This window comes from Erigeron canadensis, chromosome 8 (genome assembly GCF_010389155.1).
Source record: "Erigeron canadensis isolate Cc75 chromosome 8, C_canadensis_v1, whole genome shotgun sequence".
Classification (NCBI taxonomy): domain Eukaryota; kingdom Viridiplantae; phylum Streptophyta; class Magnoliopsida; order Asterales; family Asteraceae; genus Erigeron; species Erigeron canadensis.
In genome coordinates, this window is record NC_057768.1 from 44,235,584 (window position 1) to 44,257,344 (window position 21,761).

At 33.6% G+C, this 21,761-nt stretch overlaps 3 protein-coding genes across 4 annotated transcripts; 1 reads left to right on the top strand and 2 right to left on the bottom strand.

The window, feature by feature from the left end:
* Nucleotides 1-222: 222 nt before the first annotated feature.
* LOC122579845 (glycosyl hydrolase 5 family protein-like) lies at nucleotides 223-2,793 on the bottom strand. The gene is made up of 4 exons (XM_043752095.1): nucleotides 2,362-2,793; nucleotides 1,877-2,124; nucleotides 1,256-1,776; nucleotides 223-840 (listed from the first exon to the last, which is right to left on the bottom strand). Exons 1-4 carry the CDS (start codon nucleotides 2,785-2,787, stop codon nucleotides 350-352), a joined length of 1,686 nt encoding a protein of 561 aa, XP_043608030.1. The 5' UTR covers nucleotides 2,788-2,793; the 3' UTR covers nucleotides 223-349.
* Nucleotides 2,794-10,637: 7,844 nt separating this feature from the next.
* LOC122609882 (protein-tyrosine-phosphatase MKP1-like) lies at nucleotides 10,638-13,526 on the top strand. Its single transcript, XM_043782830.1, has 2 exons — nucleotides 10,638-13,167; nucleotides 13,262-13,526. Exons 1-2 carry the CDS (start codon nucleotides 11,122-11,124, stop codon nucleotides 13,352-13,354), a joined length of 2,139 nt encoding a protein of 712 aa, XP_043638765.1. The 5' UTR covers nucleotides 10,638-11,121; the 3' UTR covers nucleotides 13,355-13,526.
* An 87-nt stretch (nucleotides 13,527-13,613) lies between these two features.
* Nucleotides 13,614-19,384, bottom strand: LOC122609883 (coilin-like). 2 transcript variants are annotated; one of them, XM_043782832.1, is made up of 14 exons: nucleotides 19,113-19,384; nucleotides 18,134-18,198; nucleotides 17,809-18,051; nucleotides 17,265-17,420; nucleotides 17,114-17,183; nucleotides 16,809-16,886; nucleotides 16,633-16,722; nucleotides 16,453-16,552; nucleotides 16,318-16,349; nucleotides 15,847-16,041; nucleotides 15,681-15,752; nucleotides 15,455-15,586; nucleotides 14,781-14,955; nucleotides 13,614-14,300 (listed from the first exon to the last, which is right to left on the bottom strand). In XM_043782832.1, exons 1-14 carry the CDS (start codon nucleotides 19,308-19,310, stop codon nucleotides 13,819-13,821), a joined length of 2,088 nt encoding a protein of 695 aa, XP_043638767.1. In that variant the 5' UTR covers nucleotides 19,311-19,384; the 3' UTR covers nucleotides 13,614-13,818. The 2 variants fall into 2 exon arrangements, with proteins under 2 accessions (XP_043638767.1, XP_043638766.1); XM_043782831.1 differs by having other exon boundaries at nucleotides 17,265-17,423.
* Nucleotides 19,385-21,761: the final 2,377 nt, after the last annotated feature.

Consider the following 21,761-nt stretch of genomic DNA (forward strand, 5'->3'; position numbering starts at 1 on the left):
AGTTTATTTATATTTTGTCCCTAATTTTTCCGAATCTACATTTATTGGTCCAACTTTCTCAATTTTGATCTATTTTATGTACTTAATTCAATGATTTTGACTACCTTATCTGTAGGTTTTTTTTTTCTCATTATTCTGAAATTAGGTGTTATTAATCTTCACATTAAGGATGCAAAAGATCAGATTAAAAAATGTTAAGGTTGTAATTTCTGGCTCGCAGTATTAAGCAAAATGTGTAAATAAATAGTATTATTGCAAGTTAATGGTATTCAAATTTACAATGTTTACAGTAAATTATTTTTTATTGTAAGTTAATAGAATTCAAAGTTTACAGTATTCAAGTTATTATTTACCCTAATAAGTTTCCTTCAATGGCCTGAAAAATGGAACCAATTCGACTGTATGGTTGCGCTGCACCCGACCCTGTTGTGCTGTTAATTACTATAAACCACTGGCTAGCAGGGTCACACATGTTGTCACTGGCTAAACATTTACAAGTGTTTGTGACAATTGTGTTTTGTGAATCTATGTCCAGACAAACAACTGTCCCGTTGTTAATCTTGGATGAAAGGTGGAGTTTAGAGGCTGATATGGGCTCCCATATTGAAGAATTGTCTGTGCATATTATGTTCAACTTTGCTGGTTTTCCTACTTTATCTGCTTGTAGGCAATAGTATGTACCCTTTATTGTTAGTGTCTTTTTTGGAGTGTAATCCCAACTCTCTGCCTCAGAACATGGACCCAATGTTAATGGCTTGAACAGTGATAGACGTTGCACACATAGCCCGGTGGCTGGATGGAAAATGATTTTGTGTGGACGGGTTTTTGATAAGCCCGGTCCTGCATTGCATAAAAAGTTGCATAATTAGCAAATACCAAGACTTGTTTCCACTTTCTAGGAGATATCCAAATGGTCAATGACCCAAGTATGGTAATTAGCTGATCTACCCTCATACTTACATAAGTGACAAAATGGGCAGGTCATGAGGGTTAGGTGACAGGTCAAAACGGGTTTGGACATGTGGTTACTTTTTATATAAGATAAAGTGGGCATTATGTATTATGCATTAAAACTCTAAAAGTACACTATGGACAACTTTTGGGCTTGTTTGACCCGAATCTATATAGGCGGTTTTTGTTCATATTACTTTTGACCCATTTAAGAGAAAAGATAACCCGAAAGGAGACTTATGAGCCAAGAATGCAGCTGTTAACATTTTGTTAATCTAGTTCACAAATGAAAAGGCAAAATTACCTTGAAAAGGAGATTGGATAGCTGATATCTTGTCCAATAAACTTGAATTTCTTGGTTCACACCAACCCCAATTCAAAGCCCCATAAAACTCCTCCATTCCAATCACACCTTCCCTAAAATAGTAACTTCCACCAAGTGTCCATAAAGCCCAATCAAGGTCATAATTAGCTGCCCAAGCCAAAAAACAATTCAAGTATCTATTGTCATTCTCATTTGTGCCCCTTTGATCCACACCCCATTCACTTATAAACAAAGGATAACCTTTGTCCAACAAAAACCCTGACCTTTTCGTTATGGTATCGACCACCCGACCACAAACTTGGTTAGGGTTGCCAGTTTTCCAATCTTCACCATCTGAAAAACCGTACCAATGAATTTCAAAAACCAACTTATTGCAAAATGATAGGCTTATTGGTCGCGTTTGAAGAAAAGATAAATCTTTGTCATAGCTTAAACCAGACAATATAACTAGCACATTAGGATTTGCTGCATGGATTGCTTCCGCGCCCATTTGCATGTACCTGGTTATATAAAGTTAGAATCACTTCAGTTAGCTAGTATCCAATGGAAGGTGCATCATTAGTGCATATTCTAAATTAAGGGTCTTTTTTTGTATAATACCTATACCAAACGCTAACATTTTGTCTAGGACCACGGAGTTCATTCCTTAAGCTCATACCAACGACGTGTGTTGAGTTGTTGAACATGGTGGCAACTTTGGTGAGACCTTGGAGCCACACATTAGGATCAAAGTATTGGTCACCAAAGAAGCCATTTCCATCGAAATCGCTACAACACCATCCAGGCTTGCTTATCTGATTATCTAATATTACCATAACATTGTTTCTCTCAAGACTTGCAACCACTTCCTGTGAAAAATATATATATAAAGAAATACTACATCTTATTAGTTAGTTGATAGGTGCTTTTGGTTTGTTGTATTCTAATTCCATCAATAGACTCTTGTTTGTAAGTTATTTGCTTGGTCAGATCGAATTGATGCTTAAACTTATTGATGCTTTCAGTTAAGTTATTTGTACGTTGCTTTAAGTTTTCAAAATTGCTTTACAGTAACGGATAAGACTATGGAAAAAATGGGACTCTACCTGGAAAGCCTTAAGGAGTGGAAGATCAATAATGGAAGGATTGTTGGCTTGAAATCCAGCAATGGACTCTACCAACCCGAGCTTTTTAAGCGATTGTCTAACTGTAACCGATCCTAAACTGCTGTTTGTGAACAGAAACAGCGGGTAAGTGAGCCTCACACAATTGAAGCCCATTTCCAAAATTTTGGTGGAGATCACATCCAGTGGCTGTTTGTGTAGGCCCTCTGCAACCACAACTTCTAAATGGCTCACCCAGTTTACGCACGATAGCTTCACTCTTTCTGATCCACCTTTTGCATCGTCCACAATCCATCGTGAGTTCGTCGACAGTGGAAGTGCTTCCGTTGTGTGTTGGTCGTGGACGATGGTGGCAAATAATACGAGGAAGGTGATCAAAGCATTTGACGATGAGAAATGACAAGCCATAATATTATTGCTAGCTAGCTTGTATGATATTTTGGAAAAATAGCTTATATTTATAGATTATAGATATATGAGAAAAGTTGTTATCAATTTCTGTTGGCATTGTTTACTTTTCCCTTGTGATAAGTCACTTTTATCTTCGTGTTTCAAAAAAAATACTTATTTGTCGTGATAATTAATTAATTCTTATAGATATTAATCCAAAAAGTATAAGTTTTAGGTTAAATTCTGAACATTATTTGTGTACACATCATTTCTGAACATTATTTGTGTATATCTTCTTCTTTCTTTAAAAAAAAAAAAAACAAGAAGAACGGATAACACCATCTCAAATTGATGTGTACATCCCGAATCGGAATCCTAGTATTGTCAAGACTTTCTCTCTCTAAAACAATATATTACTTACTACAGTCAATATTTATTTATCTAAAGTTATAAAAAAAAAACAATTATTGATTCGTATATCATTTAAATTTGTCATTTATCAATGTGTCAATGATGACTTGATTGTTTATGCGTCAAGGATAAAATGGCAAATAAAATGAAATTCTATGTGGCAATGGAAAGAATTTTTAATGTTGGACAAAATAAGGGCCGAAAGATATACTGTAGTTTCTTACTTTTCTACATACACCTAACCTAGCTAATTGTCATCTATATGGATTTGTATTCATATGTTTAGTTCTATCTTTAAGTTCATATTATATACATCATTTTCTCTTTTTCATGTCTTGGTTTTTTGATTTTGTACTAGTTGTTAACTGAACAAATTATACATTGCAGTATATACATGTCATGAAATTTGCTCAGAAAATTAAATGTTAAGTAACCTTCAAATTGGACTTTTAGGGGTGGTTTGGAAAAACTTCGAAGGCAACCCACTTAGTGCTGTTTCTCTAGCTTTGGCAATGCTTTCGTGACCACTCAATGACTTTGCTTAAAACGTATAAAATCCTTGCCATATTAAGACACGAAATAATATCTAGAAGCTTTGGGAGGGTATGTATTAATTTATATTATTAGTTTCCAAACTTTGAACTTATAATTAAGGTGTATTAAATAGTTACACACTTATTATATAAGAATGAACTTTTGATATACAAAATATAAAATTATATGCACATTAGATGCAACCTTTATTTTTCTACAATAATAAACATTTATAATGTATGTAAAGATAATCATTATCACAAATAAAATAAAAAATAAAAAATTAACATAGTTCATGGACCTGGTTCTACCAAAGCCCAAAGGCCCTTTACACCAGTAGCCCAGTAGGTATCTCAAATTGATAGTGAAATAGTGAGTTATTGTAGTTACCACTTGGGCTGCTTCATTGATTCTCCCTCGGTTATATATATGTGGGCTTCTTGAATATATCATTATATTTACGAGAGCAAGTACCCGTGTGTTGCGTCGGTGAGATAGTGGTAGGTCATAGAGTGTGATAGCCAAATGCCTTAACCGTAAGGGCTCCACACTCGTATTTAAAAATTCGTTGAAAGTATATCGAATAACAGTTCTAATGAAAGACCATGAAATTTGAATAACACCCATATAATTTTTATAAATTATTGATGTACGATTTTTGAGATTAAAGATTTTGAATGAATTGGAGGAATAAATGATTTATGAAGGAGAGTGGAAAAAAAATGAGTGGTTGAGATTTGATAAGAGTTAAAGGATAGTATAGTTATTTTAGGTAAATATTGAATAGATAGGGGGACATTTTGGAAAAGTAAATGTTAAAGGAAATAGATTTAGATATAGATATAGATATTTAGGCTTTCTAACTCAAAATATAATATCTCATGACAATGTATTTAATGTTACTTATATTATTAAGAAAAAGTGAATATAAGGTTGTTTGATACTTAAGTTTAGGTATGGATTTTTCACAAATTAAAGTTTTAGTATTTTTTGTTTAATGAATAAACGTTTAGGCTCTCATAAATTTTATATGTGAATGTTCGATCCCTAAACTTAGGTACCCGACAACCTTATATTATCATCGTCATATTATTATCCCCCTATTAGAACAAGCTTAGAGTTCTACTCCTACAATATATGATGATGAATTATTCTTAAAATTGTTACTACTCCGTATTAATTAAATTTTTAATTTTCAATATCTTACTAGATTTTAGACCCGTGTCCAACACTGGACACGGAATTTACGATATTAACAATATTATATCTTCATACATTTAACTCATAAAAACTTACACTTTTAAAAAAAACACGGTTTTAAGTGTTATAATTTGCAAGTTGTAGTACAATAATCATAGGTTCCTCACTGTCATTATTAGCTTAGATATATCGATGGAATTGTTTGTTGTAGTCATTCCACAAGGCACATGCTATATATAATAATTTATCCATTATAATATATTTTGAAACAGATGTACTCATAATGTGATATTATTAGGAAAAATAATTAAGAATTAAAATATAAACATATATGTGGTCCCGAACTTAACATTCAAGTATATGTATTTAATCATGATATGCGTTCATAATACGCATATGTTTATTTTCAATCACTTGTTCTATGATAATATGATAACAATTAGGATTGTTTTTATATTTTTTTGATAACATTTGGGACTCTTCTAATATTTGTTAATAAGTCATTAAGTTTTCAAATAACTTTTTGTTGGAAAATATTTCATATGTTAATTTTTTTTTATTTAATTAAATGATTGTAAATTTTAAAAAATTCTCTATGACTAAAAATAAATATAAATTAAGTATTCAGGGCTAAAAAGTGTAAATTATTAATGGAAAACAAAAAAGTGTAAACTAATGAGACTTTTTCTACAAATTAATATAAATATTAATATAATAATATATTTAGATAATGATTATTAGGATTTTTAATTTGTAGTTTATCTAAATGATGACATCATCAAAAGTCAATTTGATGAAATCGAACGATGTGATTGGTTAATTAGTCATTAGTTCAACTCTCTTATAATATATATTAAGATTAAGATACAGATACGGGATGAGGACATCTTGTATTGATGTATGAATAATAAAGCATTTTTAACCTTTAATATAGGATGTCTTTTTTATTATCAAGGTTGTATACAGAGTACCTACATTCGCATATTTAGCTACAATTTAAAAATGTATAAAATATTTAAAACCGGTATGCCACCAAAATATCAAAATGTTCATGCGACAAGTTTCAAGTGGAGGATAGGATTCAACTAAGTTGTCAATTTTAATTTCTTAATAGCATCATTACAGGAATTATTATTTTTATTTTTTTTAAAATAACTCTTTCTTCTTTTGGAAAACTTTGATATAACTCTTCTACAGTTCTATGGATCATTAAAGCAATATTTAAAATAAAAAAATCTTACCAAATTGAGATTAATTTATATAAAAATATTACATCTAAAGAAAAATTCTCATTAAATACTTAATTTTAACAAAAATATCTTCTAGTCTTTCATGGGATTTACCGACTCTTGTGTGTATACACGATAACTTTTGGAAAACCCAAAACCTAATAGATGAAGACCCATCACTTGATTACAACCGATATAAAAATGGAGTTCAAATGCGCGAAACATGATTATCTAAACCCGATTTAAACATTGTTATCCGCAATTCTTAATTATCACTCATTTACACACACATATAAATAGGGGTCAATCCATGATGAATGCATGATAGGACAAAGGGAAGGCCCCAACTCAGTTTTGCTCAGTCATTACAATACTTAGAACCTTCACAGTGCCTCGTTCTATCTATCATTTATCAATAACTACTTCATGAACGTGTTATATCAACTAACCTCCTTCAATCACTAACCAACAACTATTTCTCTAAAGCATTCTTAAATTGTTAGTAACCAATGACAAGTCACACCTAACGATGTTGTCTTGTCATTTATTGGATGACACTCAATATCGAGCCAATAAATAACCATTATGAGGGCTCGTAGAGGCTCGTTGGTCTCACCATTTTATTCAGATGTTTGCAAATTTTACCATGGACAATCATTACATGACGCCACTACATTATACATTTACATGGTATATAAATGTTTAATAACTAGTGACACACGGGAACTAGTTAGCAAATTTTATTTTTGTATATAAGAGAAATGCAGAGAAAACAATCTAGTTTTATTAATGTTTAAGTAAAATGTTCAACTTTTTTAAATAATGCTTTTGACAAAAAGACGGTAGTTATTGTTAGAATATGATCACGTAAAATGAACGTATGTCCGGAAAGTATGTGCGGAAAGTATTTAAGCCTATGGGGTCACACCTCAACGTGAATGTAACTATTATTAATTAATATATTAAATGTAATTTATTAATTAATTTGATCACGAAAAACTAACGATAGTCCGTTAAAAGAGTTAATAGTTAACGGTACTTAACTAACGGACTTGACGAAGGAGAGTTGTAATTAGGAAACAATTAGGAAAACCCCTCTAGAATGTTCTAGGGGGGCTGGTCGATCAAGGGGTTCCAAAACCCTAAACTTGGTCATCAAGTTTCCTAAACACTATAAATAGAGACCTAATCTAATTGTTTTCAACACACAATTCATTAGGTTTTCTAAATCACTAAAAATCTCTCCTTCTCCCCTCTCTCTTGGCTTCGGCCGATCCCACCAACACCAAAGGGTTTCGGGTTTTGTTTGGTTCGAGTAATAGGGGTATTGACAAAGGGTTGTTCGGTTCGTGATCAAGTACTAGCATACATACATTCCAACGTTATGTGTGCAATCGTAGACATGTTTAATTCAAACCTTCTTATAAAGGTTTCTTGCTTTATTCTCTCCAATTTAAGGTACACGTTTTATATCTTGGTTAATTAATTAACTATATAGATCTTGTCTTCTATTGCGTGTTTTGTGATTTGATTTGATAATAGTTATATAACCCAATAGTTATTGACTTTATAATCTCAAAAGACATACATAACTCGTAGTATTTAGACGTACATTTAGTAGAAATAGTAGGTTGGGAAAGAGCAAGTGTACGTTTGGTTAGTATACCTTGGACTAGAATATATTAGTTGCAACAAACCAATAAAATAATTTATACTCGTATTGCTGTATAACTTTAACATATTTTCGTCCTTTTATTTTGTTGCAAATAGACATTCACTGATGCCAAAACACAGCAAGTAATCCACCTTATTATAAATTTAAGTATATAATATTAATAACTATAAAAGAAAATGATAAAAAGAATTATCATTTATGTTTTGGGGTTATATTTAAGATATTATCAACATATATAAGTTCTTGTATTCTTATATCATCACAACAGAATCTATAAATATAAGAAATGGTTATGTTTAAGTGTTTATCATTTATGTATATAATAAGTTTTTAAACATAGTCATCGGTGCTATGTATATGTTAATCATCTCCCAAAAACAATATCTCGCATAAAATATCTATTATTAACTGCAGTGTTGCTTAGATGAACAAAAAGCAGTACTTTATAGCAATTCTTGACAAACTATGAAACCACTATACTTTTTTGTTAAAGATTCGTTGCAATCGTAAAGTGTAATTTAATCGTGTTTGACCAGTATTTCCATAATTAATTCTATCATAGGCCAAGTCTTCAATTCCACCATTACTTGTAACACCAAACTAAGAAACGGACCAAATATGGTTCACGATTCTCAGGTACTTTTTCCTAATTTTGGTATTGGTTTGGTCTGTCGTCTCCAAACGTATAGACCTCTCATACTAAAAAATCAACATTCAATCTATATATAATGATTTAGAATTCGAACATATATCTGCAATCCAAAACATAGAGAACTACATTTGTAGCATGTTTGTATGGAAAAATGGTGAGTATGCATCTCAAACTATATTTTTATTGTTAATAAGTGATATAAATGTAAAATTAAAAGGAATTTGATAACGGTTTTTTTTTCTTTTTAATCGATCTAAACCAAAATCATTTCATGTCTGTCAGAAAAAAACAAAAAAATTAAGAAAATAAATTTTAAAAAAAATAAAATTAAACCGAAGCATTCAACATGTTTATTATTATATTTATTATTATAAATCAAGTAAGGTTTCAACTTCAATTTCAACAATGTACACATGATAATACATGATGTACCATACATCAATGCTCTACAACTTTGAACGTTCAATTTCATATCTCTCCTCAAATTTCAAACACTTATTTTTTTTTCTCTCCTCCATAAATCATTTTATTTTTCTAATTCATTCAAAATCTTTTTTCAAAAAACGTATATTGATAAATTATAAAAATTATAAAGGTATTCTTAAAATTTCATACTCTTTCATCAGAGATATCATTCAATATACTTTTGACGAATTTTTAAATCCGAGGAAAAAGCCCGTACGGCTAAGTCATTTGGCTATCACACTCTATGGCCTATCATCTTTTATAACCTATCACACTCTATGACCTATCACCCCATCATCTTACCACCGCAACGCGCAGGTACTTTCTCTCGTGTATTATAAAGCAAATAAGGTTTCAACTTTCATCTTTCAATTTTAACAATGTATACATGATAATGCATGATGTATCATACATCAATGCCCCACAGGCCCACAACTTTCAACTTTCGATTTTCATTTTCACCCCTTTTTTAAAATTCCAACCACTCATTTTTTTCTCTCTCTTTCATAAATTATTTTATTCTTTTAATTCATTCAAAATCTTTTATCTCAAAAACCGTGCATCGATAAATCATAAAAATTTTATGGGTGTTCTTAAAATTTCATGTTTTCATTAGGAATATCATTCGATATACTTTCGACGAATTTTTAAATCTGAGTTCGGGTCGTACGGCTAACACATTTGGTTATTACACTTTGACCTGTCACCTCCTATAACTTATCACACTCTATGACATATCACCCCATCATCTTACCGCCGCTAACTCCACGGCCGACGCAATGCACGGGTACCATTCTCGTTTAAAAAAAAAAAGACTAATTATATTCAAACCGAAACAAGTATTTAATAAATTCTTCCTTCGCGGCCTACTAGGCTACTAAAGTACTAGTACTCACATGTAATGGGATGGTTAGGTTAAAGCCATAGTAAAGAAAGTAAGATGAGTGGTAAAGTTAACCGGATTGATCAATCAACGTGCTATTTTGATTTTTCAAACATGGTACACAATATACATAATCAATTGGTAATAGATCAATCTATAACCATATTAAAAAAATAAAAAAATTTAATAATAATAATAATAATAATAATAATAATAATAATAATAAAATTATATAAAAAAAATAATCTAAAAAGTGACTCCATCAAAATTACGAATCTCAAATTCAAACATGGTGCCCTTTATTGTTCTGTTATACTAGGAGAGTTTCATACGGTCGTCTTTATAGGACGAAAATATAACTTGTATTAAGATGTTACCAGAGATTAAAGATGTCACGGTATATTACACATTTACACCTTCTATTGAAATACATGTTATACATACAATCAAGTTTTAACAAAATTTCGTTTAAAATCTCCGAAACAAGATAAAGAAAAAAATGTAGATAGTTAGGCCATCATATATTAATTTTACCAGTTTATGCCCAAAGAAGTAAAAAGTCCAAACACTCATAGTGTTAAAGGAAATACGAAATGAGTAAATAGTAGTGCAATAGCGTATAGCAGTCCCTATATATATAGCAACAGAAATTCCAAGATGACGCAGACAGTTTGACCACTTTCTGAATTTCCCGGTCAAATATGGCTACCTTCCGCAGTCCATCCAAATATATATTTGTCATTCAAAACTTACCCACAGTCCCTCCCTATATAATATGTTAAAAAAGATATATTAACTCTAATCACCTGTTTTGTTTTTGTTTTTTTATTTTATGCTTCATGATAATAATATATCACATCTCATGATTCTCATCTCACTCTTCTAGTAAGGAAGCCAGCCAGTCTTTATTCAACAATTTGCAGCCCCCTTTTTCTGAATTCTTATTACATATCTACTACTACTTCTAATCTTTTCTATTTTGTTTTCTTTATAAATTTCCAATCTTGATGTATGACCCCATGATAGCTTAGCAGTTCGTTTACTTGGTCTTCTTTTTAGCTCCAAAAACACAGTCAGTCAAGGGTTTTAGGTGAGAAAATTTATAATACTTTCAATCTCTCTCTCTCTCTCTCTCACACACACGATAATAATAACAATAACTACTACAATTATGATGTGATGTGTTTAGAGTATTATTATTATTATTATTTGGCTTTTATTTCCTAGAACCATCCTCACATGGCTATAATTCATTTCTCATTATTTTTTTACCTCTAAAGATAATAATAATTGATTAAAAGATATGTTTGGAGGAGAACAAGACAATTCACAACCACCTAAACCACAGCCAGACCCACAGCTGCCACCGGCAGCTGGAGGTGAAAACCGGAAAATATACTCGAGGTCGGTTTCATGGGCTGCTGGCAAGGCAAGGGCTAGTTTGCCTCCTTTGCAGCCCCTTACGGTTTCCAGACCGAAAGCCGAGGAGTGGCCACGGGCCGGTTCCGATGATCTTGGGGTTTGGCCGAATGTTGCTGCTACCACACCTGGTGTTAAGCCTAGACCACCTGCTCTTCCATTGAACTTAGATAACAAGTTAGGGAAACCACCTAGGGAATTTGAGTTCAAGAAAGACAAACTTGCCTTTTTCGACAAAGAATGTTCTAGGATCATAGATCATGTGTTTCTAGGAAGTGACGCGGTTGCCAAGAATCGAGATGTTCTTCGTCAAAATGGGATTACCCATGTGTTGAACTGTGTTGGATTTGTGTGTCCTGAGTATTTCAAGAATGATTTGGTGTATAAAACACTTTGGCTTCAAGACAGCCCTTCCGAGGATATTACGTCTATCATGTATGATGTTTTTGACTACTTTGAGGATATCCGTGAGCAAAACGGGAGGGTTTTCGTGCACTGTTGTCAAGGAGTATCACGGTCAACGTCTTTGGTCATAGCGTATCTTATGTGGAGAGAAGGTAAGAGCTTCGATATAGCTTTTCAAGAAGTGAAAGCAGCACGAGGGGTGACTAACCCGAACATGGGTTTCGCTAGCCAGCTTTTGCAGTGTCAAAAACGGGTCCATGCCGTGCCTGTGAGCCCAAGCTCGGTTTTGAGAATGTACAGAATTGCCCCACACTCGTCTTATGCACCACTTCACCTTGTACCGAAACTGTTGGCTAAACCTAATGTGACAGCCCTTGATTCTCGTGGGGCGTTTATTGTTAATGTTCCTTCTGCTATGTATGTGTGGATAGGGAAGAACTGTGATCTGTTAATGCACGAAAGGGCAAAACTAGCAGCATCGCAGGTTATTCGGTATGAGAAGGCAAACGGTCCAGCATTGACCATTAAAGAAGGTGAAGAACCAATTGAGTTTTGGAATGCACTCGGGAATGATCAAGATCAAGAACAATTAATGGGATATAAAAGTCTTGTTGGTCAAAGGAAAGTCGTTGACTATGACATAGATTTCGGGGTTTTTGCTAAGGCGGCAAATAGCGGGGTGGTTCCGCCTTTTGCAATATCGGGAAATGATTCTGAGATGTGTTTGCCAGCGAGACGAAGCGGGTGGGAAAGATTGAGAAGGAAGTTTGCTAATGGGGTCATGAAGGAGTTGATTACGTCGTCGAAAGAAGTTATATCCCCTTGTGAGTCTCCAGATTCTTGTTCTTCTTTTCCGGCCATATCGACTGGTCATGATTGGATAAAGAAGGGAAATGAAGATGATGAATCTGAATGCATGTCACCTGAATCATTTTCTTCATTTCTTGTTAAAGACCCTAGAAAATTTGATAATACATCTCCGTCAATCTCACCTTCAACATCTGACTACTCGAATTCATTCTCGTTTTCACCCACATCATCTAACTGGTCTGATTTATCCATATTGGAAGCCTCTGATCCTACTCTTAATCTAAACACTAACCCCAAATCCAGGGAGATTTCACTTTCTGCTGGTGGAGCCGGTGAGATCCCGAAGGGTGTGGTCAGAACCTGGTCGTTTTCCCTGGAGGATAAGAGCATGGAAGATGCTGAAGAAGAGAGTTTACCAGATGACGATGGTCAGGAGTCTATGTTTGAAGCTGAACATCGGGTGCAAAATCATGACCAAATTAAACCCCAAGAAGGGAGTTTTCTTTATCAGTGGCCTAATATGGAGAAGGTCCAGACAGGTGGTTCGGGTATTCCTGACTCTAGAGGCGTGTACATAATTTCTGTCGTGGGTGTTTTGTACGTTTGGGTGGGGCATGACGTCTCAGGTGCCAATGGGGACGACAACATCAAATGGCAAATGATTGGCCATGAGTTCCTTGCTAAAAAAGGTCTGGAAACCAGCTCAATTGTTCAGGTAATATGTCTAATCACAAATTCACAACGCATATACATGTTTGGCTTATTGCACACTCAATTATATTACTGAATATTCTCTATGTAATAAACAGATAGTCAGAGAAGGCGAGGAACCGGAACAACTATGGAAGCATCTTCACTGTTTCTCATTCCAAAACACAACAGGAAAAGCTCAGAATGGATGAATCAAGGCAAAAGGGATATCCTATGAAAATGGTTTCATTTTTTCATTATGTGAAATCCTGTACAGTTTCGAGTTATTCAAAACCAATAGACACACTCAAGTTTCAACTTCTAAAATCATAAGTTTAACCTCAAAATGTATTTATTTTAGTATCTTCTATGTTCTGCCATCAATATTTTTGCAGTAACTATAATCCAGAATCATACTATATACTGGAAATTTAGAGTAGGCAGTTAATGGTGGCATCGAGGCGGATAATATAGTTATTAACGATAAGTCAACCTTTATACAAAACTTGATAGCCAAATCCTAGCATTCGTTAATATAACATGGCATAACTTTATATTACATAAGCATATTCCAGAGGACGCTGGACTCATACCTCAAAATAGCCATAGCTTCCAGTTATCTTGAAACAAACACAGGCTCAGCCTCGGTTATAATTCTTTCAAACCAACCACTAAATTACATCATATTACCATTTCGCCCTCGACCGCGACCGCGACCACGTCCACGGCCTCGTGGAGCACCACGAGACCATGGCCTCCCATTGCTACGAGAACTTCCCAACTGCCAGCTATTTTCTTGGTTCGGCTGTTTAACAGAACTGCCCCGTGAAACTACAAATGACGACCATGGCCTTCCCCAGGAACTGCCTGTTTCACAATTGTTCTCAGAAGGACCTGTCTTCTTTATATCTGTCCAACTAGCTGCTTTCTCTTGAGATGGCTCCGACTTATTTGCATTCAACCATGGGTCCAAAGAGTTGCCCTTTTGCCCGTCTTTATCCTCGGATGACCCTGCTCCATTAGCTTCTGGAGCTGTACTTGTACTTGGGCCAGGCGCACCATACAAACATGGGTTCGTCACAGAAACTATCATACTCGAATGGTTGACCTCGTGGTTTACCTTGCTGAAGCGATCCCATGGGGTTACTTCTCCATCTCCTACCAATGGTCAAATGACAGCAAGAATTATTAGTACTTGTAACATGTTTCTCAACTTTCTGTTAGTATAATCTGAATGAATATATTTCTCCATTTACATTAAAGAAAACTTGTAAGTGCATCATCATTTGCTACAATACTAACAGATATAAAGAAGACAGGTCCTTCTGAGAAATATATTCATTTGCTACAATGCTAATATGTTTCTCAACTTTTTGTTAGTGCTATATCTGACTGTATATATTTCTCCACCCTCAGTTACACACTCCACCTTATATTGCAACCTCGTAAAACTTGTATATATCATTGTCACCCTTGTAGGGTTCACTTTAAGATGACATTTCTTGTTTATTATTTTAACTTGGATAAAACTTACGAATTAATGAATTTTTAACTTGCCATTTGATAGTCCAACAGTTGGCCAAAGACCCAAAGTTGACATCCTCAGTGTACAACAATTGGCAAATATGCAAAATTCACCTGGGTTGGAGTCTTTTGAGGCTTCTATCTTGTCATTACTGTTTGACAATAAGTTGGCTGCAGAATCTTTGTCCACACTCAAGGGAGTTTGACTGCCACCATTACTCGCTGCTTCCGTAGCATCTGGTTCATACTGCTTCAAGTTGCGGACATCGACAAGAGCTGAATAGTTTATCTGCACAAAAGATACACGTTAACTATTTGCAGATAAGGTATTTCACTTCTTGTGCAGGCCAAAGGGATTGTGAACCAAATGGGGCACTACACTAGCAGCATAAGCAGAGCAGAAGAAAGAGATAGAGAGCATTATAAGTGGCAAAACAGGCAGGTTAATGACAGGAAACTTTTAAGTACCGCCTTGAAAAGTTAGATCTGACCCCCAAACACATTTTTCATTCAATTTCTGGTATTTTACAAATAAATACTGTGCTACATATGTATTTCACATAAGTATCTTACAAGAGTAATTTAGCCCTTGTTAAACGAATTGATTTAGAAGGTTTTAACGCAATTGATTAACTTCGGGCCACTCTAAAGTTTCAACCCATTCGACCGTTTCAGCTTTAGCTTGACACATTAGATCCATACAACATAACCCAAATCAACCCATCTATATGTAAATGGGTAGAACTTGTCACCTCTAGGGAATAGCATATACTTAAAAGATTGACTACCTCTAAAGTACCGTCTTCTCCATAAAGAGAGCCATTTGGCCCATCTTCTTTAATCTTTTCAGAATCAATAGGATATTCTGTCACTGGAATCAGAACAATATCCCTGGCATCATAATATGATATTCTTCCAACCTGCAATGTATATTGAACTTTTACCCCAAATAAAAAAATAATGACTCGCTTATATAGAGGTTTGGAAGAATGTTGATTGTGAGAAGAACGTTACACGGTAGGAGGAAAACTCAGGAATCCATGAAGAATTCAACTCAAGAAGACGGTATGCAATCACATCACCTTCCTGAGAATTAGAGAATATAATCATGCATTTGTACTGTGACTCTGTGTGTGTATGTATGTGAGAGAGAGAGAGAGAGAGAGAGACAGAGAGAGACCTTCGGTTCGCAACAAGGGGGAAGCTTGTCAAAATCACTGGGGTCAATTACGGGTACTTGAGTATCTTTAAACAGCATTTTAAAGGATTCTGTATTTAATCTTTTACGGTTGTTCCTTTGAGAATTATAAAACTTTTCTCTACCCGCTTTTTGACCCCTTCTCTTGCTGCTACTACCATTCCACTTTATAGTTTCCTGAAGCATAGAGGTTATTGCAAACAAATAGTGATGATCACAGCTTAAGGTCAAGAAAGAGTTATACAGTTATCTAGCAGTAGGGATAACTAATCTTGAATTCTTGATATGCTTGTGTTATATTTTGTTAGGTTATGCGATAATTCTGTGAGTTTCTTGCTTCCTTGGTTCCCATTTAGGTGTTACTTATCAAAACAATAAACTGTGATCCCCAACGTACAAACAAAATTATTAACTATGGGATGTTTAACAAGAGTTTTATCATGGTACGCATACATTTGATACTCTGGTCTGTTTTGTAGGCTGATCTGCAGAAAACAAGAACAATGAAAATTAGCACTGTGCAATGACATTAATGTTTAACACACAACATACTTAGCAGACATATTTAGAGTACAATATAGCATATACCTTCATCAAGATGTTCAAAACGTATATGTCCTGGCCTGCTTACAACGGGGTCTACATCCCCATTCTGCACGGGGGTTTTAGAAGCCTGTTTCCAGTGTAGCTGCAAATTCAATTTGCTAATGAATAATTGATTATAATTCTTAAAGTTAGAAAAGGTTTTATGCACGATTTGTTACTTACTAGTCCCTTTGGCCGACCATTCTGCACGGGGGTTTTAGAAGCCTGTTTTCTTTCAGCTTTAGTTAATTCAGGCTTTAAATAAGACTGTGGCTGCACATTTTAGTTACAAGATGTGTAAATTATAATATTCAACCTTTATGGATATTCTTACACGGATTTTTTAGCAAAATATTTACCTTCTTCTTTGCTATTTTAGATATTTCTCGCATCCATTCTCTTTTAGCCTTTTTCCGTCTAGCGCTTCTACTAGGCATCTAACAATTTGCTCCAACAGGTTAGTGGGCATCAGGCATTTATGACAGGAAGGTTGGCTATTATAAAGCACCACCATCAAATTTTTATAAGCATGAATTCTGCTTTATATCAAAAGAAGCTTTATAATGTCAAATACAAATACAGAGACAGTTTTCTTCCATAAAAAGTGAAATCATTATTGTCACTATTAAACTTATAATCCAGTCATAAAACGACTAGAATCAACCTTTTTAACAGCAGCAGCTTCGACAGAGACTTGATTGCCTTCTTCAACATTCTCTTGAAGCTGTTCACTCCTGTAATCATTAATTAGTGAAAGAAATTTCAAACATAAAATTAAATATGTGCACACGTCATAATGATATTCTCATTATTACCGTTTCAAACTGACAGCAGTTTTAACTTTTTTGTTACTTACTGCAGCACCTTTATTAGTCTCCTTACTGGTGACTTTACTGGGAGATGCATCATTGTTAACATCCTCAATTTCGTCATCCTTGTTATCGAACACCTCCAAACAAAGTTTCTTCTTCCTGCTATTCAAAAAGCATAAAGCAAGCAACAGATGGAAACAATTACCAATCAAGGCTACACATTTTATAAAAAGAGGGGTGTTTGGCATTTAAAACCGGTTACTGCAACTTGAAATCACAACCAGTTAACTAAAACTGATTATCTTATTATTACAACTTCAAACAGCAGAAGTACATCCAAACACCATCTTCTATGGCTTGTTTCATTACTGGTATGTGCTAACTATTTGATTCTACTTATTCAATATCATATAATCACTTTCAAAAGACATCCTCCAAACACCCCCATAATTCCACAGCAATACTTCAATGCAATATATATATATATATATATATATATATATATTCATAAGATAATAAGGATGAAGGTACAGAACATAGCACTTACTTCAAGTTCTGAAGATTCGTGGTGGCTTTTCTTTTCTTAGTAACTGCTTCTTTGGGTGATTCTCCATCAGACGGTTCTTCATCAATATCCTCAAATTCACTATGATCGTCCCCAGTTCCCTTATTATCATTTCCTAAAAGTAGCAAACCATTAGCTCCTGGCTCCAGCCCTTCATCTTCACCCTCGTCAAGCAAATTACCACCATCTGCGGCCTCTATGGTGGCCCCGCCCTTTTTTTTCACACTAAAAACATCCGTGCATTGTTAAATCAATACTTACATGTGCGGCAAGGACAGATGATACAAAACAAAACAGTAAAACTAACCTAATGATTTCCTTATCTTGTAAGATTTCAGTTGACTCAAAAGGGGGTAATGCAAAGCCCTCCATCTGCACGTAAATAAAACACACGCTCATAGAACACAACAAACACTAAACTTTACTTTTTTACAGATAAATTCAACCCATGTCACAGATGATCACTTACACGTCTTCCGATAACCAAATGAATGATGACATACTGACAAGCAAATTGCTTAAAAAGGGCCAACTAATGTTCATTTTCGCAATAAAGAGGTAACATTAATTTTGCGACAATATAAGTCAAATACCAATTTGAAACAGATTAGGGGGTCACTAATCAATTTGAAACATATAAGGGGAGTGTGGTGGTGTATGGTGGTAGTTTTGCAGTAGCACCCCTTGAATTGTTTCAAACGGTTATGACCCCTTTTATTGTCAAAATTAATGTTACCCCGTTATTGCGGAAAAGAACATCAATTGCCTATTTTTAGGCAATTGCCCTATACTGACAAAATGAATACCTACACGGATCGCATATTATTCGACAACACAAAATGGTGCTGCAGATTGGAATAAGAGGTTATTTTAGATTTTCAACTTAAGTTTTTCATTACTTTAAATCCTTTTTTTTAATGTAAAACAAGATGGTTAAAAGAATCTTTTAAACAGGAAAAGTGGAAAACCCACATATAGCGTAATTAAAAATCCAAAATTTAAGTTTCCACAATGTAAACAGCACACAGTTTAAAGAAAGTATAACTATGTTACCCTTAGCATTTAAAAAATGTGAACTTGAAAGTAAAAATTTGTAAAAGTTACAAAATTTAAAACAAACACTCATCAATACAAGATAAAACAATGTAATCAAAGAATAGGACTGATAAAAAAAACAAAAACCCTAAAACTTACTAGGGTTTTAGGAAATACATTACAGCATAATAATAATAATAATCATAATAAATATAGTATTAAAAGAATAGGGGAAAAAGGGAGAGAGTTACAGAAAGGATGATGCCATTAGGGCAAGAACGATGAAGTTTGAAAAGGTGAAGAAGATGATTGCAGACATCGGAAATGGTGCGATGTTGTTGTGATTTAAGGAGGAGCCATGTCCGGTTCATTCCATCTGATTTTTGTGTTTTGTTGAGAATTGTCACATCGTCGAACACCACTCGCAGCCTTAACGTCTCTGTCCCCATTTTTTTACTTTTCTTTTCTTCTATTCTACATGCAGCTGCAAATAAACGATGATGATCTAAGGTGCTCCTGCTTTGTTTGGCGTAATAATAACAATAATAATATAATCACATCTGACCCCACACTTAAATAGCACCATCTACTGATCTAAACTGTGTTCTTAGTTTTTACCATCAGCGTACGGCACAATGCAACGACGGTGATGACAACAGCCATATATAATGGTATATTGGTGCTTGGTGGTGATGGTGGCCCATTCTTATAAAATAAAAGTTTATAATGTAAATTAATAAGAAAGTTTTAAATTATAAATGAATTTATTAATAACAAATTATGTAATTTTTATAAAAATTTTTAAAGGGAAAGGTTTATTAATGATATTTTGGTCCATTTACAATTAACTTTTCTCTACCACTTTTTAAAAATGGAAGGATGGAGAATTTAAAAGACTAAAATAAATAATGTATGATAATATTTTGAGTTAATTGCAAGATTAGTTCTTGTGGTTTTTCTACTTTTGTAAGGGGAGTCCTTTTTCAAGTATCATTGTAATGGCGGTTTCTATTTTGAGAATTTTTTGCAAGTTTGGTCCCTTTTTAACAAAACCGTTAGTGAGTGTCGTCAATTTTGCATGTGGTGATCATGTGCAGAGTCAATCTCATCTTTTAACACAACACAGTGACCATTCTTGCAACTTTTACCAACTTTCTTATTATTTTCTCGACACTCTAAAACACTATTTTCATCTTTTGTTTTCTTTTCAACATTAATTTTTTTTTCTTTTCATATTCTACATCCAAAACATAATGATCAAAAATCCTAAAATTCAAGATAGAGAAAACAAAACACTTGTAAGCTTCTTTGATGAACTCCAGCTCCTTTTGATCGACCCATATTCATATTTGGTTGTTTAAAGTAAATGATTGTGGCTAAAAAATCAATATTAATTTGTTGGGGCTATTGACAAAAAAAAATAAAAAAAAAATAAATATATATATATATGTATGTATGTATGTATTTTGCTTGTTGTGCTTGGCAATTCACGTGATACAAAAGGAAAATGAAATGGCTTTTTGAATTTAATGGGCTAAAAGAATTAAGTAGTCAAATGTTTTCTTTTAAAGTTTCAAACTGTAACAGCGCTTTTTTTTTTAAAATATTTATTTTATGTCATCCCTTTTAAGCTTTAAAGCTCATATAATTTATCTAGGCTTTTTTGATGTTAAGTTGTTATTTTGCTTTCCGTAGTATATTTCGTTTTTTATCTTGAATTTGGGGATTTTTGATCATTATGTTTTGGATTTAATTGTAGTTTGGCTATAAGATGTGGATAGAAAAAAATAAATAGAGTTTAAATGTTGAAAAGGAGATGAAAAATTGAAGATGATGAAAATAGTGTTTTAGATGATGTTGGGAAAATAAAAGAAATAAATAAAATGTTGGTAAAAGTTGCAATAGTGGTCCCTGTGTTGTGTAAAAATGTAACATCCTAAATTTATTAAGCCAATGAAAATTAACCTATATTATAGTTTTGACATTAAAATAGTTTCCTAGTATTTTATTTTTGAATATGGGATTGTTTTAGTTGGAACTTTAGCGGATAGCGGGTATTTACCCACTAAATTAGAGAATGGGGCGTGGCACTCTTAAGAAGTGCCAGCCAAATCCTTCTTCTTCTTTCTTACTCATCACTTCTCCACCAACTTTTCTTCTACATTCTTCCTAACTCCTATACTAACAAACATTAATCCTAATTTCTCATTCAATCTAAGGAATTTTCATCAAGAACAATAATAATAATCTTCTTTTATCTCATAAAATTGAAAAGTGGAGGTTTATTTATGGTGGTGGTGGCTGAAATTACAAGGAAGAAAGAAGAAGAAAGTATGAAATTGAAACCCTAACTTATGTCTTCCATTATTTGAGGTATTGATGCTTTAACCAAATTTTGATTCTTGCTAAATTATATTTTAGAAATTAGGGTTCTTGAATTGGAAAATTTGGGGGTTTTATTTATATTGAGTAAATTGATATAATATGAATTAGGGTTCTTGTAAGTTAATCAAATTTAGGGTTTTAATTGGGTTGAATGGTAAATTTTGATGAATGGAAGTAAGAAGAAATCTGGACAGATTCTGCCCCTGATGTTGTAACGAGTTAAACGCCCTCATGAAAGCATTTTCACTTGTTGAGCCCTAAAAAGAAAATGTAGGTTATTGTGTTAGCAAAATTTTCCCACTGGAATGAGTTCAAAATTCGAAGTAGAACTCTAGTTATGAATTTTTGAATCCAGTGGCGCAATGCTGATCTTTCAGCAAAAATGATTCTGATGTCTGTTATTAAAACTGGTAAAACACATTCTTGCAAGTTAATTCATGTTTTGGTCACTGAATATAAAATGTACTAAAATGTGTTAAGAAGAAGTGGCCACTGGAATGAGGTCAAAATATGGT